Source organism: Numida meleagris, chromosome 2 (genome assembly GCF_002078875.1).
Source record: "Numida meleagris isolate 19003 breed g44 Domestic line chromosome 2, NumMel1.0, whole genome shotgun sequence".
Classification (NCBI taxonomy): Eukaryota; Metazoa; Chordata; class Aves; order Galliformes; family Numididae; genus Numida; species Numida meleagris.
This window is the reverse complement of record NC_034410.1, coordinates 18,724,682-18,747,026: the sequence shown is the minus strand read 5'-3', so window position 1 is coordinate 18,747,026 and position 22,345 is coordinate 18,724,682. Positions and strand designations below refer to the sequence as shown.

General features: G+C 35.0%; 1 protein-coding gene across 9 annotated transcripts in view; it reads left to right on the top strand.

Annotated features, from left to right (window-relative positions):
- Window positions 1-22,345, top strand: part of CACNB2 (calcium voltage-gated channel auxiliary subunit beta 2) — a 237,209-nt gene that overhangs the window by 188,229 nt on the left and 26,635 nt on the right. For 8 of the 9 annotated variants that reach the window (XM_021388975.1, XM_021388976.1, XM_021388977.1 and 5 more), the window contains 6 exons: window positions 8,882-9,004; window positions 12,841-12,977; window positions 14,669-14,745; window positions 18,586-18,719; window positions 21,759-21,839; window positions 22,160-22,218. In XM_021388975.1, coding sequence (XP_021244650.1) covers window positions 8,882-9,004; window positions 12,841-12,977; window positions 14,669-14,745; window positions 18,586-18,719; window positions 21,759-21,839; window positions 22,160-22,218 — 611 coding nt within the window. Of the gene's footprint in view, window positions 1-8,881; window positions 9,005-12,840; window positions 12,978-14,668; window positions 14,746-18,585; window positions 18,720-18,864; window positions 18,885-21,758; window positions 21,840-22,159; window positions 22,219-22,345 lie in introns of all 9 variants that reach the window. The other variant, XM_021388978.1, reaches the window with a different exon arrangement.

The following is a 22,345-nucleotide window of genomic DNA, read 5'->3' as shown; positions in this document are numbered from 1 at the left end:
GGTTGTACCATTATGCTGTTCATCTAAATTAAAGGTACTTCTATTTTGGCTTTTCCCAAGTTTAACATTCAACTTTAAAAAACATTCTTTTAACACAACTTTAAAAGTATGTGTCTTCTTATAATTTCTGTATCTATAATCTGTAATCTGTATCTAGGCTGTCAGGGAGATTCAGAGTTGATATTCCATTCAAATTTATATATGAAAAATATCTCAATGCAAGATTTAAGAAACTGTACTTATTCAGTTGATGAGTAGGATAACATAAGCTATTCCTAAAAAAGGTAACCATTTGAAAAGCACGTTGAGTGAGACGTAGAGTTTACCTTGTTCTGAAATAACTTTTATTTTTGTTCAGTGTATTAGTTAAGGACTATTATGGCATTTGACTTCTCAAACTCTAAAATATCATCCCTGAAACATATATAACTTCTGTAAATAGATCAGTCTTGCTATGAAATTTATGTTTCTAACAAAAAAAATTTTTTTTTGCATAGTTTCTTAAAAATGGATGCTTAGCATACCATGTAGAAATAAAATATTTTAATAACATTAGCCTTTGGCTCTAGTAGTCATACAGAACTTCTGATCCAGTTGAAGAAAATGAAGTGAGAAATTATTTAAAAATTGGAACTAGCAGTAAAACTGGGAGATGCTATACTGAATTAAGAAATGTTTTCAATGCTATACCTTTTTCAGAGGTTTTGAAAACAGTATCTTCATTTTTGACCAACCATTGTGTTACTGGCTTATTTAGTGTTTGCTGTGTCATGGATTTATGCAGTTCCTGGAGAATTTTCTGTTTCTGAATAGCCTGAAAATGTTACTGCAGATCTTTTCTCTAAAAGAACCTCTGTTTAGCCAAAAAGCTAAGATTACTAAAATGCTGTCTCATAAGCTTAAAATGTCTAATAAGCATAAAATGTCCTCACTTGTGACATTGAATGAAGAATTTGAAATCCCAGCACAGTATTTTTATTGCAAATGACAGCTTTCATCTGCTGGATTTTGCTGCCAGAATAAGCATGTTTTCAGTAAGCACAAACAGACTTATTTCTTCAGTTGTGCTGTTCCAATTGTTCCCATCAGTTCCCCAAGTGAGTTGTGCAGCAGATCCACTTTCCTGGCACGCTTGCATGCAAACATCACCATACCACCACTGAGTTTTGACTGATGGCAGTATGCTCTAATAAAAAAAAGACCTTACTCGTATGAAAAAGCTCCGTGTGCGTCACTAAAGCTATTTCAGTCTTTGCTGCCTCCTGAGCTGAATGTAAACCGACATTGGTGACTCTATTCAAATATAATTTCGTAAAAGGAAGTAGGAAGCATGACTTTCAAGCTGTGTGTGAAGATGAGCTAAAATGGTAACCAAGGTATCTCAAGAGAGTATGAGAAGACACAAAAAAAGTTATCTTAAGTATATCTATTGTTAAGACTTTCCTTTGTACCAGTTGGATGTGTTAAATTTCCCCCCTTTAACACTAAGTGTGGGCCTTACTATAACAAAGAAGCTAAGTAAGTCGAAGGATTCATAGATTTCCTCATTAAGTTTTGCCAATTGGCCTTGATCCTAACGAAAATCATCCTTAAACTTGAATAGGTCAGTATGCATGTCATTCCCTTTCAGCCTGCTTGGAGAGTTGATAAGGCTGTTGGTGTCGGAGGCTTGTGCCATTGGGACTCCTCCACGCTGGCTGCTGTCCTATGAGAGTGCACAAATTCTGATGTGAGAAATTGGCGAGTCAGCCCTTCAGAGACAGCTGTGCAAGCACTGCTAACAGCTGCCCATAGTTCATAATTGCCTCAGTTTTGAAAACACATGGTAAAATCCACTCAGATTCAATTACTGACTTGGACACTGAGAAATTAGGACGTTTGGCTCCAGAACTAAATGGCTGTCTACTTGTCTCCAAGTCTCCATCAGGACAGATCCATGATATCAAAAACTTTAATGATTAAAAAAAGTTTGAATCTTGTTATACAGTAGCTGTACTCAGGCTGCTGCTCATTAACTACAATTTATTGTGTTTTGGTTTTGCAGAGTATTTTTGTTTTTCATTTCAGTCATTTTGCTGGAAGTGCTGAGTGCAGCACCTTGCCCTGGGAGGCACAGGTCTGAGCCCTGAGCCTCAGGCATTGCTTGGGTTATGGGAGCAGTGTTCTCTTCTGTAGTAAAGTAAGATGGTTGCTTTCTTAATCTGGAATAATATATTTCCTTCTCTACCCCACTGCAAATACCCATGTAGTGGTTAAAAAAATACTTTTAGAGCATTTAAATTATAAAAGGAAAATGGTGGTTTCCATATGAAATACCACTTCATTTTCTTTGTATTGCTGCATAAAATCCAGTATTTGTGGCCCATTATAGATCTTTATGCCCCTTGCTCAAATATATGCTTACTGTGTGGTCTTTTTACCCTGAGGGTTGCCAAGTGCTGGAGCAGGATGCATAGAGGGGCTATGGATCTGCCCTTGGACACAGCCCTGAGCAGCCTGTTCTGACCTGACCTGCTGGGACCTGGGAGCTGCAATGGACAACTATGGAGTCCCTCTCCTACCTAAATTATTCTGTGTTTCTGTCTTGCTATCAGCCTTGTCTGATCCGTACACCCACATGTTTAGAAGAAAGTTGAGTCTGGGAAGTTGTGCAATTGATCGCTGCTTGTAATGACAGCAGGTTCACTCTGATTTTCCTTTGGGGCACCTGTCAAGTGTTGACACTTCCTTAGCAATGGAATTGCTGAGCAGATGCTAGTTTTAGACATTGGGCAATTACATACTTGTAAAGTGACTCCAATATTCAGTGTTTAGAATGTAGATTTGTGGATTGTTTGTGTACTCAGGTGGTTTAGATTTTTGTTTCTTGCGTAACAGAATAATAGATTGATATACCAAAAAAGGAATTGAAAACTGAAAGTTCTTTTGTTATTTTTATTTTTCCATTCTTTACTTGGGCAGTTTCTATCACCATATGTATTTTGTAAAATTGCAAATTTCTTAAAAATAATCAAGAGTTTCTTATAAAACTCTTGTAATTCTATAGCTCACCTAGGTTTTGCACTACTTTTCCATTATATGTTTGACTCAGCCATCAATGGGGCAAAACTGAGTGACATATTTTAAGACTGCAGCTATCAGTCTGTCACATTGGTATTGATCGTTGTCCTATGTACTGTATTAACTTTGCTTATGGCACAAACAGTACACATGCGGCAACTCTGCACAAATAGTGCCAAATGTAGGTCATCATTTGGCATATTTACCCCCACCCAAGACAACTAATGAAAAGTTCAAGAGTGGTATCAACTTTCCTTAGCTGAAAAAAATTGTGTGTTATTTTAAATTTTCATGAGTGCAAACCTGGGAGTGTTTCAAGAGAGACCCTTTACAATCATTACCTCAGAGAAAAATAATTCCTTGCTTTCAGGTTAAATTTACAGTCATCTGTGAAAAGTGGGTGCAATGAATGGCACTCAACATTATGCAAAAAGAGCAAGGGAAGAGACTGACTTGGACATGAGATCTCTGAACACAGATGCCCAATATCAACAATCACTTCGTCAAATGGTAGCTAAAGGCATTTTCTGAGTCAGTTCTGGACTTAGCTGACATTAGCTTCATAAAAGATACATTCTGATCAGCATTCTGCTTTCGTTTAAGCTACTGTCAGTGAAGCATACCTGTTCTCTGGGAGTAATGCAATAAAGTAAGAAATGACATGGATCCAAAACCCTAGGTCCTCATCACCTACTGCTAAGAAGTAAAGGCAGCTTTAAGTCCTGCTTGTATTTTTTCAGCTCTAAGGTCATTGCTTTATGCAAGGCAGGCTCAGGTGTAAATGCAGGTGGCTTGGAGAGCGCTGAAATCCAGGGAGTAGAGATACCTTCATTATTCAGCAGCATTCCCAAAATTAGTGGCCACGAGGGAGATGACCTGTTCTGTGAGCAATTTCTGTGTCACAAATTTTGCCTAGTTGGTGAGAATCCCCAGAGGCTGCATCCACTGGTTATACAGCATAGTATAACTAATCTGAAATGAGTTATTGGACAAAGAGGGTCCTGTCATGTTTTAAGTATATTACTAGAAAACAGGCGGTAACTTTCAGGGTGCAATATTTCCTGAGTACAAGGTAGAGATAGATGCTGTGCAAATGCTTTTGTAGGCACTGAATACAATTTAGTCATAAAACAGAAGTAAGGCAGAGTGTAAGTACAAGGCAGAGTAGAATAATACTGTAAATATTATTTACTTAGTAATGAGAGTTTGTACAAAGATGTATAAAGTGAATATAACTCATGAATCAACAGGAAGAAATGAGATCCAGGCAAAAAAAGAAAAAAAAATTAAGTAATTTCCCAAGTCTTGCTTTAATTTATGTCTGTTACAAAAAGCATTCAGCCACAGTTTGTTCTCCTTGCAGGGTTATTCCATCTGTTGAATGCAGTTGTTTTTCCAGGGGAAAAAAAGGAATAGAATGTGGAAATCTTCGTTCTGAATATGTGTGCATTTTCGTGCTACATTATTCCTTATAGGAGAGAGAAAATGTTAAAGTTTAACATCTGGGAGAGTCTGTCCTTGTAGTCCTATGGATTAACTGAAGGCTAAACTGCCTGCAGATTTAGAGAATGAACAGAAAGTGCTTAACTTTTGACCAAATCTACTTTTAGAAGTGTAGAATGTGTAAGCAAATGCTAGGTATATTTTAAGATACAGAGATACATATGGTCAAAATAAAATATATATATATATAATTATTTAGCTATGTAAAAAGGCCAGCATTTAAATTGTATAAATTAATTAATTTTAAATATGCAGTTAGATTAATTATTGTTGTCTAATCATGTGGTAATTCAGTCTCCCTTTCAACCAGTATGATAAATATCTAAAATGGGACATAGCTGTTTGTGTGAATATGTGAAGTTACATGTTCTGCTTTGTTTCCTACTCACATTTTCACATTAATTTTTCAACAGCAGAAATGGAAAGAGGATATTTTTACCTGCTACATAACTTTCATGTTCAGATGGTTTTAGAGTAGTTTCTCTTTTTTCTTTTTCTTGGGTAGTCAGATGTTGCCCTCCAATAGGAAATTTTAGATTACTTCTGAGAAGTATGTCAAGGACGCGAGCTTGCTAAAGTTGTATGTTGGTTGCAATGCAGCAGAGGTTTTATAGTTTTTAGTCAGCCTAAAGTCCTTCATGCACTGATAATATTAGGAGTAAGACACAATACCCTGCTGAGTATTTTTTTTTTTATATATTTGCTAGAGAACATAGGAAATGTGAGAAAGGATAAGCAGGCGTGTTATCCCCTCTATCAGTGTTTGGCAAAGATTGCTTCTCAATATTTCCATTCTTGTTCTGAGATACAGTTCTACAACGATAGTTTACTATGTTTTACAGAAAATTCATTCTTCATAACAATGAACGATATATTCTATTCTTTGTTCTTCATTGAAGAACTAGTATTTAGGAGATTTGACAGCTTAATGCTTGCTCATATCCACATTTTCTGTATTGAAATTAATAATAGCATATAAAGCATCAACTCTGTTAGTCTGTAATTTTTAAATTCAGGAAGGTTGTGGGGTTTTGTATGAATATTGAAAAACAATAATTAGTGTTGGCTTTTCTCAAGTATCTTCCTTAAAAATATCAGCGAATTCAGTATCTGTATGACTACTTTTTTTCTTCCTGGCATGCCTAGATCAGTAATAGTTGGCTGTCTTTTACACAAGATAATTGTGTTTGCTACAGCTAAGAATATTAGAAGAGTGGAATCAGATCTGAGATTGGGCAGCTAGGATTCAGACATATCTGCTTTGTGTTGACACTGCAATGTTTTAAAATTGATATGGAGGAATTGCCAAATTTTATTTTATGGATGATTGTTCTCATAAATCTCCATTTTTAGAAATGTATTTGAGAATGCATAACCATGTTTTCATGCCATTCTAACAGTTCATCTGTTTAATGACAAGGTGAACTTATTAAGGGCTTATGAAAGGACATGGGTACCTAACTTTTACTTACCTGCCTTTCCTACTGGCGTCAAGAATTCTGTGTTAGGTGCCCTTGTGCATCAAACTGGAGTAGTTCAGGGTATTAAGAAATTGCTCACTAAAAGTTTTTGATTGTATTGTTACATGTATGTATATGCAATATTCGTTACTTATATACAATTTTATATAAGTAGATATTATTGTAGCTATCACTTTCTAACAAAGGGTGGTAGCTAATAAGAAAGTCTAGTAAAATTGACTTTCTTCAGTTCCATCACCATACAGATTTGTTTATAATTTTCCTGTTAATGGATGAATTTGATCAGAATCACTTAACTGGTGTGTCTCTATGGTTTAAATGTAATTTCTGATTTGGGCTTTTTTCTGTTACGCAATGCGAATGCAGTCAAGTTATATTAAAAAATAATTACCTCTTGAGTAGCATCTCCAGCATGTTGTAAAGGCAGTAGGATTTTGAAAGACAACATACATTTTTTTTATTATTATAATCACTGGCTTTTTTATTGTAGCTTATTACATAGTACTCTAATTTGTTAATTATTTTTTCTAATTTGTGGATTTTTTTTTTCAAGTATATTGGTTTGGTTTTGCTTTCTAGAAGAGGTGACTTGCAAAAAAGTAATAAATACAATATTGTAATATACTAACTATAGCTAAACAAGAAAGATAAACTCAGTCACAAAAATGGGGAAGAGGGGAGTGTGTAGTGGAACAGTTCTATCCAGGTGACCCATAGGTGTCTTCAGCTTAAATGTTGCCAATTTCAGCCTGCAGTGCACTTCCTCCTCAGACTTTCTTAGTATCCTTCCACTAACTCCAGAAGAATGAAAAGAAGGGACAAAAGCCTTTTCTGATGGTTTCCTGATGTTTTCTTTGTACAAATGCGTATTTAGATTTGCAGTTCCACATAAATACGAAGCCCATTCTTCAATCCCCTTCCAAAATTTATTGTCATTGGAAGTGTCTGTTTCACTTTTGAACACAGTAACAGTCATGACCCAGTGTTGTGAAAAAGCTAATTGTTTCTCCTAATTTAAATATTTCTTCCTAGAATGTGCAGTTAGATGTAAATTGTTTGACTGTGGCAGTTCATTCAAATACAGCCCCATTTAAGGAGTTTTATTGGAACCCTTTGCTTTTATATCATATTAGTCCTAAATTAAGTAGCAGGGAACCTTCTCTCCCTTCATTTCCAACTGTCCTTTCCAGGCCAGGTAGCATGATATTGCCTTTAGAATTATTGATATGTCTCCATCATTATTTGATCACGTTTGTAAATGCTGCAGATTTCTGTCCTTTAGCATTGTACAAGTTGTCAGAATCATGCTGGGTGGAGCTATCAGGGATATTTGGTGATCTGAAAAGTATGGTATGATTTTTGGTTTCAAGTTTTTAGATTTGTATTCATGAAGTATCCCAAGAAGAAATAGAAGCACTTCCTTATGTGGGAAATCAGTTTGTTTGTTTGTTTGTTTGTTTTGTCGTCTCAGCAAAATACTTCACCTTTACCCAAACCATTACATGATGATAGATATGACAAATACCAACTATATCTGCTCTTGTTTGTATTCAAATGGATACCAACGAAATCATTTCTCATAAAGCTAACACTGTTGTCTAGGAGAAATTTTAGTATATTTTTAGTGCATACAACAGGTAGGTAAGATCTTAGTGCTAATGCTGAAATCTCAGTTTGGGATTTGAATTCCCATGAAATAAAATTAGAAAGTACCTCATTCTTATAATTTTTCCTTCCATTGCTGAATTGCAATAGGTTTGGCCATAATCATATTTGAATGTCATGCCTCTTATTGTGTATACCTAAATTCTCATTTTCATATATGTTTTTGATAGGTTTCTTGTACTATGTGAAGCATAATGAACCACTGCAATTTAAACTTCTAGTATCAGTAACCTCAAGTCTTACTCCCCTGTTCTCATTCCCTTCTAAAGTCAGTAGGGGCCTCATAATTGCCTTGAAAGCATCATAAAATGTTCCATGCAAATGCAAGGACACTGCTTAAAAATGCTGCAAGGCAGGTGTGTTGCATGCCCACCTCAGTGTACTGAGTGTACACAGCTCTGTAGAGCTGTGATCAGAACTAATAAATCTTGGCCAAATGAAGGTCAACTGTGCAATGCCATCACAACCAAGCACAGTATATGGATTACCAACTGTTTTAGGATTTGTAATTGTTGATTTAGGGATTGGAACTAGCTGATCTTTAAGGTCCCTTCCAACCTAAAGCATTCGATGATTCTGTGATTATATGATTTGGTTTATCCCAAATGAGTTCAGAGTGCTAGTAGCTACAATAAATCCATAAATGTGTGAGGTAAGTAAACATGAACCTTCATAATCATTTAAATGGGTAGTTTATAGCACAAAGCTGTATTTTGAGCTTTTATTTTTAACAACTGAAAAAAGATGTTCTCCTTTAGTTCCTAATGTGATTTCTAGCATATTCAGTTTTCACAATGTGTTGATTCAGCATACGTTTGAAATAGATTTCTGCTCTAACTTTTCAATGGCAACTAGAGATTTTAGGTGCTTCAATTTTTCTGCGCACTCAGTGGCTAGTAACTTTTGAAGATTTTGACCTTCAGGATGAACCTGAGACAAATAATATCCAATGGTTCAGTTCCTTTGGAACAAAGCATCAGCCATCCCCCTCATGTGAATTGGCCTTCATATTATCAACAAACATTTTGAGAGGAACAGAGCATAAATTTTGAGAGTTCTTTTTCATTTTTGTCATTTAAAAAAAACAACTTACAGAATGCATTCTGTGTGTACATTTCTACAAATGCACATTTGTGAGGGAAATCCTCATGCATTTTATCTTTTCTTTGCAGACAAAACCTGTTGCATTTGCAGTTCGGACAAATGTTGGTTATAGTGCAGCTCATGATGATGATGTTCCAGTCCCAGGCATGGCCATCTCATTTGAAGCTAAAGATTTTCTTCACGTTAAAGAAGTAAGTAAAAATGAAGTAGTAAGCAGAGACCCTCTTTAAGGGTCTGATTGAGTGACAGTGCTACCATTTTTTAACATGAACCCCCAAAATCCTCGGGTCCCATTTTTCATGGAAGTTATTTCCCTGACACGGGCAGTATTATGTTGTTAACAGTTATATACTGAAGAACCGAAGTTATATCTAGATACACACAGCAACTGTCAAAAAAGGCACTTCAAGTTTGCTATATTGATGTTATTTCTCTGTAGGTTTTAACTGAAAATTTTCATATTTTACAGCGTTTCAAACACCTAAACTCTTCTTCTTTCTCTGCTCCTTGCAAGACAATCCAAAGCAAATATCTTGGTAACTTTCCCATACAAGCCCTCCTAGCACCCTGCTGCTCTATTCTGAATTATTTCTTCATTTTATGAGATTTCTCAGCTTCTGATCATATTCCATGTTTTGCCATGAAATAGTCCATCTGACAATAGATGATTAGATCAGGGGAACTAAAATTAGTTTGAGGAGGAGAACAACTTAGGCATGCACTTGGAATTATATCTTTCACCCATTTTAGATTATCTAGCTTTTTAATGCTGTGCGAAAAAATCCTTCAGTTGTTACAATTGGTGATGCATAATGTTTTCTGCGAGTGGAGGTGCTTTGTGGAAGCAAGAAGCTTTCCCTAATACACAAGTAGAACTACAAGTGGACAAAGAGTAAGGAAACACAGGAATTAGGCTTTTAATACCTTTGTCTTGATGACTAGAGATCAGCATTTTCCATATATATGAAACACATTTTAAAAAGGGATAATTTATATATAGTGAAGCAAATATGTTTCAAGCCTGATGATAGTGCAGAAGAATTGCTCTGCTGTCTCTTGTGACAAAAGTAGGGATGAGCTGGCACAGGGTCTCTGAGAAAAAAAAAAACCTATCAGCATCTTACAGTGAGTTTGGAAAAGTATGACTCAGTTTGGTTAGATTAAATGGTTTTGTATGATTACCTATTCCATTTGTATTTCAAATGATCTGGTAACCTCAGACTTCACATCAAGTCTCTCCCCTGTTTCCAGGGGACTAGAAACAGTAGTAAGTATTTTTTTTTTCTGTTAGAATTTATTCTTTTTCATCATAGCTGAATTTAGCCTTGAGTGTCAAAATACATAGGAAATAATGAGAAAGAAAGACTTGTCCAAACTTTTCTGAATCTTCAGAAATGTCTTGAAAAGAAGCCTAGCTCAGCTGACATGTTATATTGTCTCTGGATGCATGTAGAAGGGAGGAATGGAAAACAAGATTAAAATGCAGTTCTTTATGCAGCCTCAGGTGTGATACAACAAGAACTGCACTAATTGCCTTTAAAAATCAAAACTGTTTTGCTCTCTGAGCCACTCGGGGAAGCTGACCATCCAGCTGCGCTGGAATGGAGCAGGGATGCAGACGAGGGTTGGGATCTCGGCAGCCTTGTGCTCCCACATCTGGCAGCAGTTGCTGCTGGGCAGACCAAACCTCTGACAGGCCCTGAACCGTATCCTTCCTGTCCTGCCTGTCCCTTGCTGTGGCCATGGCCCTGGCCTGCTCTCTCACCAGGGCTCTGTAATACACTGCATGCTCCTCCTTCACTCAGCTCTCCAGTTTGTACTGCTGAGAGGGCTCAAGCAAGGAAAATTAAATTCAACATCTACATGGGCAATGGTGAAAACGGCTGCACTGATTGTATGTGAGGGAAATTTGTTTTTATTATTAAGTTAGATTCATTAAAACTTAGTGCATGTACAGATGATGGATTTCTTCTACTGCGTCACAGACTCTCCTGAATCCTTCAGGGCTTAAATGCGTGGCCATAATTTTACTTCGCATTTAATTCCTCTTTGTGTTTCACCTGGCTCTTCAAGCACAGGTGTCTTTACAGAGAATCCTTCACCTCTCAGCCAGCACCTTGAGAGCTGGATATATCACTAATCACTACCAAGATTTCCACTATTGCTTCTTAAAATTAGGAACTATTATGTATCCAAGGGGGCTGGAGCTAGATGGTCTTTGAGGTCCCTTCCAACACAAGTCGTTCTATGATTCTGTGTATGGTATTGTCATAAAACTACTTTATCCTCCTTTTCATATACTGACAAAACGCTTAGCTTTCAGTCATTACAGGATTGAATTCCTCATGTTTTTGTTTTTGCAAGAACAAAAAATTCACATGGATTTAGTATTTCTATTAGATATTTTAAAATTGGTTTTGTTGAGTAGTGGTTTGTTGCACTATAGGGCAGGATAAAAGAATACTGTCTGTTCAGATTTTAATTTAATGATGTTTTTTTAATTATATATCTCTATCATTTAACAAGCTAAATGATACTACTTTTGCAGACTTCATGTAGAACACAGCGCACATCTATTTAATGGCAACGTCTCTTGGCTTAATGACTGGTCTTCCTCCACACATTTGAAATGCTCATGCTTATCTTTAGTTAGAATTTTTCAGTGAAAGTTTACAATTTTAATAAGGTGTTTGAATTAATATAGCTTCAATAAATTGCTGTTCCAGTGTAGCTTCCTATCAATTGCTGGTATCCTTACTCATTAAAGCACCCCATTGGATGAATAAGATATTATACCACCAGTTATATTTTATGATCTTAAAATTGTGTTTATTTGAATCTTTATTTTTTTATTAACATCATAAAATTTTCTTCAATCATCACAGCATTTCTATACTAACCAGGTTTTATATCATTGATTCACCAACATCGTATTCTTAGTAAAATTAATTCTATTTCATGTGAGCCCACACATTTAGCATATTTTACACCTAACTATGCACTTGTTAATTATTATTGTTAATTATTAAATATGTACTATAATAGCTATTTTCATAACTTCAGATTTAGAAAGGCAAATTTCCTTCCCATTCAGATGTTCTCTTATAGCTTCATAAATTATCTAGACTATCCAAATTTCTTATGTGACTGTAGTAATTCCCATGGAACTCATACGCTTTTGCATGCAGAGCTATACGTAAGTGTGACCTAGTCTCAGGCAAAAATAGGTAATAAATAATGGAGGGAAAAGGAAATAGTGCATCTCTACAGAACTCTGCAAAAAAAAAAATCCCTATGTGTATGTGAATAATTATTACTGAATTAGAATAGCCATTGTGTCATATTTCATATAGCTGAAATTCAGTTAATTGAAATGTCTTTTGCATTTGTATAATTGTATTTAGTTATCCAAAGATATCCATTCCTTGTGGATTTATGCCTTTCTGCTTAAAATACAGATCATATGAGCTACAGGTCGAGCATATATGGGAAGTGGAATGTAGTCTACTTCATAAAATATTAGTTCAGAGAAGCAGGGGAGTTTGAGATGTGGTATTTTAATTCTAAATAGAGAACTCAGTTTAATAGAATAAGAAAAAATAGATTAATTGCAGAGCTTTAAAAATTGTTGCAGTGAATAAGTGCAGATCAGAAGAAATCTCTGGCATCCACCAAGGAGAAGCATCAAGGTAGAGCAAAAGCAACTCACGTATGAAGAGCAAAGGCTGCAAAGCAGAAAGAAAGACAGTGAAATGGGAGGATATAATAGCCAGGGAGAATCATGATGTTTTGAGAGGGAAAGTTTCTGCTTAAGTACTGTAGCATTTTAATAATTTGCAAGGTATAATTATTTTTATGCATTTCTGAACATTACCACTATTCTTCATTGCCATAATAACATAGTACAGTGATTAACCGCAGGGAAGAATTACATAAAATGACTTAGCTGCAAGTCAAAAATATTAACAAAATGATCACAAATACAGTAATTTCATAGTACAAGACTCTATTTCTTTTCATTCTCTAGAAATTTAACAATGACTGGTGGATAGGACGGTTGGTAAAAGAAGGCTGTGAAATAGGATTCATACCAAGCCCAGTCAAACTAGAAAACATGAGGCTGCAGCATGAACAGAAGGCAAAGCAAGGGAAATTCTACTCCAGGTAACAAGAAGAAATCATTAAAAATGGTAGCGCTGGTTGTAACAGTTAGTTTGGAAATTAAGGTTGTGTATGCTATACATCTCTTTAATTCTTATGATTGACAGTTAAAGAATGTTGAATCAATGAAAAATATATCTATTTATACAATTAGTAATGTCATTGCAATTACAGAGGGAATGCAGATACTTAGATTGGTGGTCTGTGATGATCTGTGATGGAGTTAGTACATTTACTTCGTGTGAGCACAGAAATCAATCCCCCTAAATGTTATACTATTTGTTACTTTTTTTCACAGTATTATATTTACCAAACAACTTTAAAGTTGATTTCAGTAATTAAAGAAAATATTAAGATGAATTTGCTCATAAACTTAAGCTCTTAGGAAAAAATATTTGGGTTTGTCAACTTTATTGCATTTGAATACAGCTGTTAAAATACTGCTTTTATGATGGAAGTTTTGTGCCAAGTCATTCATTGTCTCTGACTGCAACCATCATTACGTAAAGTTTCAGTATATAAACATTTTTGTTCAATACTTCAAGACAGTAATAATGTGGTCTTTACTATGGAATTCTTAATGCAGTAGTTTTCCATCAGATAGTAACACATGTTAGAACAAACGCCATTTGCTTCTCCTCGGGTATGCAGAAAACAGGAATATTTGTAGTATATCTAACTGGCACGGAGCTGGAACTGGGGGAACAGCTGGGAAACATTTGGGGAGTCAGAAAGTCTTTCTACTCCGATGGGAAGGGCAGCAGTGTTTGAAGAGCATGTCTACAAGAGGATGGGACCAGGACGCAGCACTGCTCAGCAGTATTCACTGGCTTTTAAATGCTTTTCCTATGAGTGCCCTGTCCTCAGCAGGAGGAAGTCAGGTTCCTTGCTCTGCTCCTAGCATACATGTTACAGCCAAGTCAGACCCAACATTTTGGTCTCTTCCCAGATTGTAAAAACTTTCATTCTCCAGAACTTCACACTTGAGATAACACTGCCATACACTACAAATGAATTTACTTAGTGATTATTAATATTTCAAGACGGGGAAAGTGTCAACTAGTACTGCCACATTAGTTATTTAAAAAGAGAGAGAGCATTTCTTACATTTTAGTGTTTTTCTCATTACCGTAACTGGAATAAACTTACTAAAAATATTGTTTCATATGCACAGCTTGAATAGGCTTTCACAAAGCAGAACTTGACTTAATCCTAGACTGTTTGTAACTTCCTTTGACACACTTATTTGTGGTAAGTTTGTACCAAAATAACAAACAAACTTTTACATAAACTGAAAATATTTTAGACAAGCATACTATCAGTTTCACTAGGGCAGTCTTAATAACTATTTTGTTAAAGGAAATATGTATACTCCTTGGTATAAGAATTAATCATAGTAATACGTAATAATATTAAAAACTATATTAATGTCATTAATAGCTAGATCACATTAAGGACATAAGGCCATAAAAGCATATGCAACAGAATGAAGCTGCAGAGCAAGGAGCATGATTGGTGTTTGCACATCCTCAGTGTTCAAAGTGTACATTGATTTTGTGTAAGATATCTATTTTATGCTACTGTGAGAAATACTGTTTGCTTCTGGGCTAGCAGCTAATTTAGAAAAATAAATAAGGTAGAATAAATACTCAAAAAGCTGTAAAACTTCAAACTAATTTGTTGCTTTACTGCAGTAAATCAGGAGGAAACTCTTCATCCAGTCTGGGTGACATAGTTCCTAGTTCAAGAAAATCGACACCTCCATCATCTGGTGAGTAGGTCATGAGCCCTTCAGTTTACAGGATCAGGCACCTCCTCTGTTAAAACTTATATTACATTTAGTTCTATTTTTCTTATTTCCTGTGCAGTTGTGTTGCCCTGAAAGGCTGCTTTGGGTAGTTAAGGGTTAATGCCATCAAGGTTAGGCAATGATAGGGCTCTTAACAATCCCCCTAATTCCTTCATTCTTTGTTTTTCCATGAAGTTTTATAGCAGAGACCTAGTAAAATGTTGAGATTGTCTCGTGATAGAAAAATTAAAGGCTTAGTATCTAAGTAATCCTGCTGAATAAGATATACATTCTAGTAAGGAGAAGAAGCACCAAAAAGAATAAAAACTCCCAGGAGGCTTTTGCAGTAGCATCAACAACCAGGAGCTTTCAGTATCACCGTTCTGATAACAATGATCCACTTCACGTAATTCTTGAATACAGTTTTTTTTTTGTTTTGTTTTGTTTTTTTGCTTTTATGACAGAATTTTTTTTTCCCATGAATAGTTTTCTGAATTTAGAGCATGAATAGACAGATTTTAACTTCTGTTAAGTTAGGTTCAAGCAAATTCATCATGAGTTGGAGCAGGGTGCTGGAATTAGCTCCAAATATATTATTTCCAAATATATATTCAAATTCAGTTGCTTTATTGTTGGATGCTTTCTCTACTTCTGAGAAAGAAAATGGAGAGTTGGAATACTTTAAATCAGAAAATACTATGAATATTGCTAACATCTTGTCTGTTGAGGTAAAGATGAATATTTTCCAATCATGTTAATTTGTTTGGAGGATGATCTACAGAGCAGGCATCTTAAAATATTCATGAAGATTTTAAAGTATTTACTTGGACATTAAGAGAGAGAGACAGAGGAGTTCAATCAAATTATGGTAGTAGCCTCATTTGGTTAAAGTAACTGAAAAATGTGTCTGTCTTTCTGGTGAAACCATGAATTTATTTATAATGACCAAGTTTATTACAGTTACAGTTTGTTTCACCAAAATGCCACCTAAGTTCTCTATCAACCATTTTTGTAAGAAAATATACATACCTGTCCATTACAAGTCAGTAGAACGCACTTTAATCTTTTCTTCTACAAAGGTCTTAAGCTGTCGTGTTTACTGTCAAGGCCCCATGCTTCAATGACTGCATTTTTGAAGTAGAAAGCGTCTGTGGATCTATGTTGTAATTTTGTAAATAGAACATCTGGAATGCTAGAATATTTTTATATACTGCAAACACTTAGATAGCAGTACATACAAAATTTTCCAAATGTTTCACAGAATTTAGAGGTAAGAGATAGCATAATTATGTTCCCAATGCACTAATTGCTAGTGATGCTGTAATTTTCATTGCATTGAGTCATTTCTTCAGAGGGTGGTTTTCAGAAAAATGCTTTTTTTTTTTGAGAAAAAAAGGAAAGGTGCTTAAGTTGATTCAGTTACACTGAAGATTTGGAGAATATTTATGAGTAGTATGTGTTAGCTTGTTCTATGATTTTAAGATTTGGGGTTTGTGATATTTTGTTGATTCTCTTAATACATCCTAAGAAGGATGAAAGAAGCATAATTTGTAACTAACGCTGCAGAAAAAGACTTGATTGTTTGAAGTTCAATTCTAACCTGATATATTTCTGCTGTTCCCAGTTCTTCTCTTTGTGAAAGTGAAATAACTGGCAAAACCAGCAATTGTTTAATGAGTTGAAGAAATGATAGCTAGAATAAGTTAATTACATATTTCAACTTTGAGTAAGGTATTTTTTTTTCCCATTTAAACAAGGTGAAGAACCACTGAAAAACATGAAGAGGAGCCCCTTTGTCCTTAAATAATCCATAGTAATCAATGCATACAGTCCCCACTGACCACCAAACAGGATGATGATAATGGTGACAATGAGTTTGAAAAAAAAAAAAAAAACACAACAAACTAAAGATAATTAGCAGTAAAAAAAAAAAAAAAAAAAACCAGCAACAAACTGACACAGACATTATGTAGCGGGAAAACTGGGAATAAAGAATAGATATCAATAACTAGCTGATAAAATGTTGCATTTCTCTTTTACAGGAAAAGCTTACCAACCCCAGTTTTCCTTACAGATGATTTGATTTTAGTTCAACACGCAAGTTAAGGAATTCTAATACACCTGATTATGAGTGATTTATAGCATCTGTGCTGGCCTGCATTCCAGACAAGATAATATGTTCTTCTTGTATTTATGGAGAGGATGAAGGAACATTATTGCTAGAAGACAGTGTTATGTGATTTCTGTGGCTGTTTTTAGGAGCAGGAGTACAGAAACAGGCTGCAGATCTGCACACAGTCTTTCTTTACAAGGTCAGACTCAAAGGGAGAGTTGCAAACTCAGGGCTTGTCAAGGATCATGGGATTAGATGTGTAGATAATTCAGATGGGAAACTATTCTTTACTTGAAGAGGTTGCTGTCACAGGTGTCTCTTAAATCAGTAGCTGTACACAGGCTTGACAGAAATATTCATGTTTTGTATAATTGGCAAATGCCACTATACTAGTGGATGTCTTGCTCATTAAGCAGCTGAAAGCAAGTCACTAATGTGGTTTCATAATAGTTTACAGTGATACATTTTAGGTTTGGATTAAGTCTATGCAAATGATGCTGTTTACAGATTCTTTAGAGATACTTTCAGTTCACGATAGTGGCAGGGCAAGAGAAGCCTGTTAGCGGTGAGTGTCAAGAGGTGGGTAACATCTTCGTGCAGAAGGGTGATGTTGTATGGCATGTTTGTACATTTTGAATGCACTAAACAAGTTTTCTGAAGACAGCACCTAAGATCAGGATTGAATGTTGTAAAAAGAAAGCTTATGAAATTCTCAGATGTTTGTTTATTTTGGAGGTAGTTAGCAGGTATCTGTTGGACCCTTCCCTCAGAATAACCTGGCCTTGTATTTTTAAAATGTGTTTATTTCTGATTCCATTATGATTTTTGCTTATACTGTAGTTAGCTACTTATTTAAAAAGGTAGATATTTTATATGTATGTACAAGCTTTGTGTGCTGTTTATACCTTTGCGGAAGAGATTGAAAAGCAGATGTTTATTGATTTCACTTCCATTTTGGCCTACCTACATCCTCACTCTTCACATAGGATCAGGTCTTTCAGATTACCTACATCTCTCTTCTGCTACCCATTCTTTTTAGTTTTGACTATCAAGAGGTCTTCTTTTATTATTTCTAATAAATGTATCTTCTGCCTACTCTGCATTTTTTATTAAAATGGTTAAAGAATACCAATTGTAGTCTGTCGTAAGACAGATGTAGATATTACTGTGCCACAGCTAGGCTGATTTTGGCCCCCAAAATTATTTTTTGTTTTTTGGCTTTGCTAAAGACATATTACTACATTTTGAATTTCAATTTATGATACAAATTTTGAGTTAGCTTTCATCATAATAAAACAATTCAGATGTTGCTGGCAAAGTTCTGTGGTTTATATTGGTGAAAGTGTTATTTATTCCAGTGAAATAGTTTGGATTTACACTAGTTTAACAAAAAAAGAACTTAGCCCTTCCTCTGTTTTGTAAAATTAATTCTGTATATGTCTGATTTAATTCTGTAATAAGGGATCAGAGAAAAGTGTTACAGTGGCTGTTACAGATTGCCTCATGTTTTCTAAACCTACTGTACTGCGCCGTTAAATTCTTCCCATTGTTTTATTGTGTTTTGTATTCATGATTAAATTATTTTATTATTATTATTTTTTAATCTTTATTTCACTCTCAACAGTTTTGTTTTTCTTTATTTCTTATTTTTTAACCTATTTTTGCTTTCCCTGTCATCTGATAATTCTGAATTGTTTGTCTGTATATAGCTATAGACATAGATGCCACTGGCTTAGATGCAGAAGAAAATGATATTCCAGCAAACCATCGCTCCCCCAAACCCAGTGCAAACAGTGTAACATCACCCCACTCCAAAGAGAAAAGAATGCCCTTCTTTAAGAAGGTAACACCGACTTCCAAGCTCCCATTTGTCCACCTGCTCACCTGCACTGCGTCACATTTCTAGTCCTGTTAACTGTCTGCGTCCTTTGACAAGCCAATAACATGCATGCTTTGTTGTTCTTTGTTTCCTTTCCATGCTGCTGTAGCTAAGCAGAAGCAGAAATCGGTAAGTTTCTATCGGCACTACCTGTGTTCATCCTGCTGCTGGCATCATTATGATTATTGCCCCAGTTTAACAATGCAGCTACCCTAGAATTAAAGAAGAGATTAATTGAGCTGTTCAAGTATTTAAAACACTAAAACAAATGGTCCTAAGCTCACTGTGTCCATGAAACTGCTACAGTATTTATCCTTTTTTGATGGAATAAATAGGACAGACTTAGAAGGCCTTCTAAATGTCTGAGGAATTTTTTTCTAACAAATTCATATAATGCACCTCTCTGGTGCGTGCCTATTCTTTATATCTCTATCTTTTTCAAGGTATTATTTTCATTGTAACTCAGTCTATTGAAATCATTGTTGGAATCTAATCAGATAGACAGCACTCACAAAACAAAGAATCAAGATCCGTGATTTTTTTATTTAGTCAATATTTAAACTTTTAATTCACTTGATGTAAAATCTACAGATGAGAAAAAACAGTGGAAAAGTGCAGACTTGTTTTGGTGGTTTAGTGTGAGTTTTTCCTATTGTCATGTATAAATTACCAACCAAATGTTCTTGCCTTTCATCAGTCAATTTTTTTTGTATCTCAGCTATTGTAAATGGTACTGTTAGTTTCCAGAAGAGCCAGTGTCTCTACACAGATAACCCTATATGTGGCAGAATTATACCACTGACATCCTGTTACAGCAAACTGGAATATATTTCTAGGATATTTGGTAGAAAACATTATCAAGACACTGGGTAGCAGCCAAACTGTGAAACTAAATACTTCTACTTAAAAAAACTTCGAAGTGTTCATAGCTGTTCTTCATTTGCTTTTAACTACTCATGTCTTCAGGTAACAAAAGACTGTACATGTTGCTTGTAAACAATGCCAAGTGACGCTGTTGCCAGTGCTTTGGATGCTGTCATGTTTAGCCAAATAAAACATTTTATTCTTTCTTGAACTCTTTTAAAAAATATTAGATCCTTATCATTTTCAGTCACCAGTATTTTCTGCAGTAGGGTCTGTAGTGTACCACCATGGAAATCAACAGCATTTTCATGCTTCTGAATAATTTCTTCATTAACCATATTTATAACCAAGTATAAATGCTAAGGAAGAATTACACATGTTGATATGTATTGGATGCATAAGCTTCTCCAGAAGGTGTATCTTACAGACAAACCACCAATCAGTCTCTTGCTGAACGCTTTGTTAAAAATAAAGGAAAACTGTTTCAGCAGAACAGATTTTAAATAAACCCCATATTTCCATCAAATAAGATGACTTCTGTACATTCCCTGATTTTCAATAGCCAGTTAACTTCTAGCATGAATATCTTTAACTGAGTTTGCCACATTAAAACAAAGATCTGTTGCATCAGTTCACTCTTTTGTGAAACACATTTGTAACAGATTTTTCTTAGGAGCTGACTCTAATGAATTTATCAGATTATTAGGGATGTTAGCAAGAACAGCAGAGGGCTGCATTTTAATACTGGTGCAACATAATTGTAGAGTTTTGCTTTGAAATGTGTTGAGTTAGATTCTGCCCTGTGTAACATGAGTTCATTTGACATGCTTGCGATACGTTGGGCACTGGTATTAATTAATATTTACTGATTATCTGGTGAAGCTACAGGTAACCAAAAATAAGATAAATTATATTTTAAAACATTCATGAAAATGTTTTCTGTGTTTTAGACTGCTTTAGACTGCTGCTTGTTTAGCATTTTGTGCTGTCACTGTATTAATGTTCTGTGTTCTTCTGTTTTGGAACATATATTCTTATTTTAACCTTATTGTGCAACATCTTAGGATATGTTGAGTACTGAAACAGTGAACAATGACTGTATCTACAGTCCTGACTGATGTATTTTTACTGTGTTGGCATCTGAAAAATAGGCATACCATCTTTCTGTATCACCCACAAGTTCCTGGGTTTGGATTAGAAATTTTTTTCCCCAGGACAAAAATAAATGAAACCCTTTCTTAAAAACAAAAAGCCCTTCCTGATGAGCCAACATATATCACTCTTGGAGGTATATATCGATTAGCCATTTATTAAAGAAAACAAAACAGATTAATCTGCTTATATGTTATTTCACTAGCAATATACAAATTGTGGCAGTCTTTGGAAACAAGCAGTCTTATTATTTTTCTTTTTCAAAATAGTTTTTGTAAATTATGCATGATACATCAGTAAGTAGTTTGTTGAATATTGTACTAACACAGTCTGCTCTTGGGTGGAGATGGACACTTCCCAGAAAAGAAATACTGGTATCCCAAGTTCTGTTATGAAAATTTTCTATAAATACTAACTTGATCAGTAATTGTTTTGATTCCTTTTGGAAGTGAATTGTGGATGCAAATGTGGAAGTCAGACTATGAGTGCTTCCACTAGAATTTGCAGTGATGTCACGTTTTGCAAATCAGTCAGCAGATCTGAGCATAAAGAGGGACATTCTAGGCTTCTCCCTTTCCTTTTTATTTTACTTTTCTCCTTTGTAATTTGCCGAAGTAAAATTTTAGTAGGAATAAAGATGTCACACCTCCAGAGACAATTGTATCAAGTCATTAACTATTGGAATTAACCTTTTCAATCAACCAGTCATGAATTATGTGGTGGCATATGTGAATGTCTCCAGACTAACAGTTTTAGAACTACTCAGCACAAACATGAAAGTAGTAAGAAAACAGTGAGTCAAAGAAAAGCTTCTTCAAAAGAAATCTCTGAACCTGTGATGTCCTTGTGGTACCAATTTTCAGGAAAAGTTAATGAATCCACAATTCTTCTGTTGGTGACATCACTGGAAATTCAGAGTTCCTAATATTGTAAGTAATGTGTTAGACTCCAAGTGCTGCAATGCTGAAAGCTTTTTTTGTTTTACAGACAGAGCACATCCCTCCCTATGATGTAGTGCCTTCTATGCGACCTGTAGTTTTAGTGGGACCTTCTTTGAAGGGATATGAGGTAAGAGATTGTTGCGAATCATTTTATTTTGCCAAAAATATTTTGCTTCATGTGGGTTTGAATGTTTGGAGATGATTAAGCTGAATAATATAATTTGTATCATAGACAAAAATATAGACAGTTTATACTTCAATAAGATTTGTGGTTACATACATTTTATTTCATATCCAAATTCAGATTAGGACAAAATTACTTACATTCTTGTTATATTGTTCAGATATAAGTTTTACTGACAATTTTAATATCTTTTTCTAAATTGTTAGCATCAACTATTATCGGTTTCCTATCTAATTATTAATTTCTTGTTTGTTTGCTTTTAGGTAACAGATATGATGCAAAAAGCATTATTTGATTTTTTAAAACATAGATTCGAAGGGCGGTAAGTACTCTGCATTGCAAACTTGCTTAAGTTCAGGTCCTGCTTAGGTACTGACTAGTTTTTAAGAAATAATAACATACATACCCTTTGTTTTGAGAGCAGGCTTGTTCTTCCATCTCAAAAGACA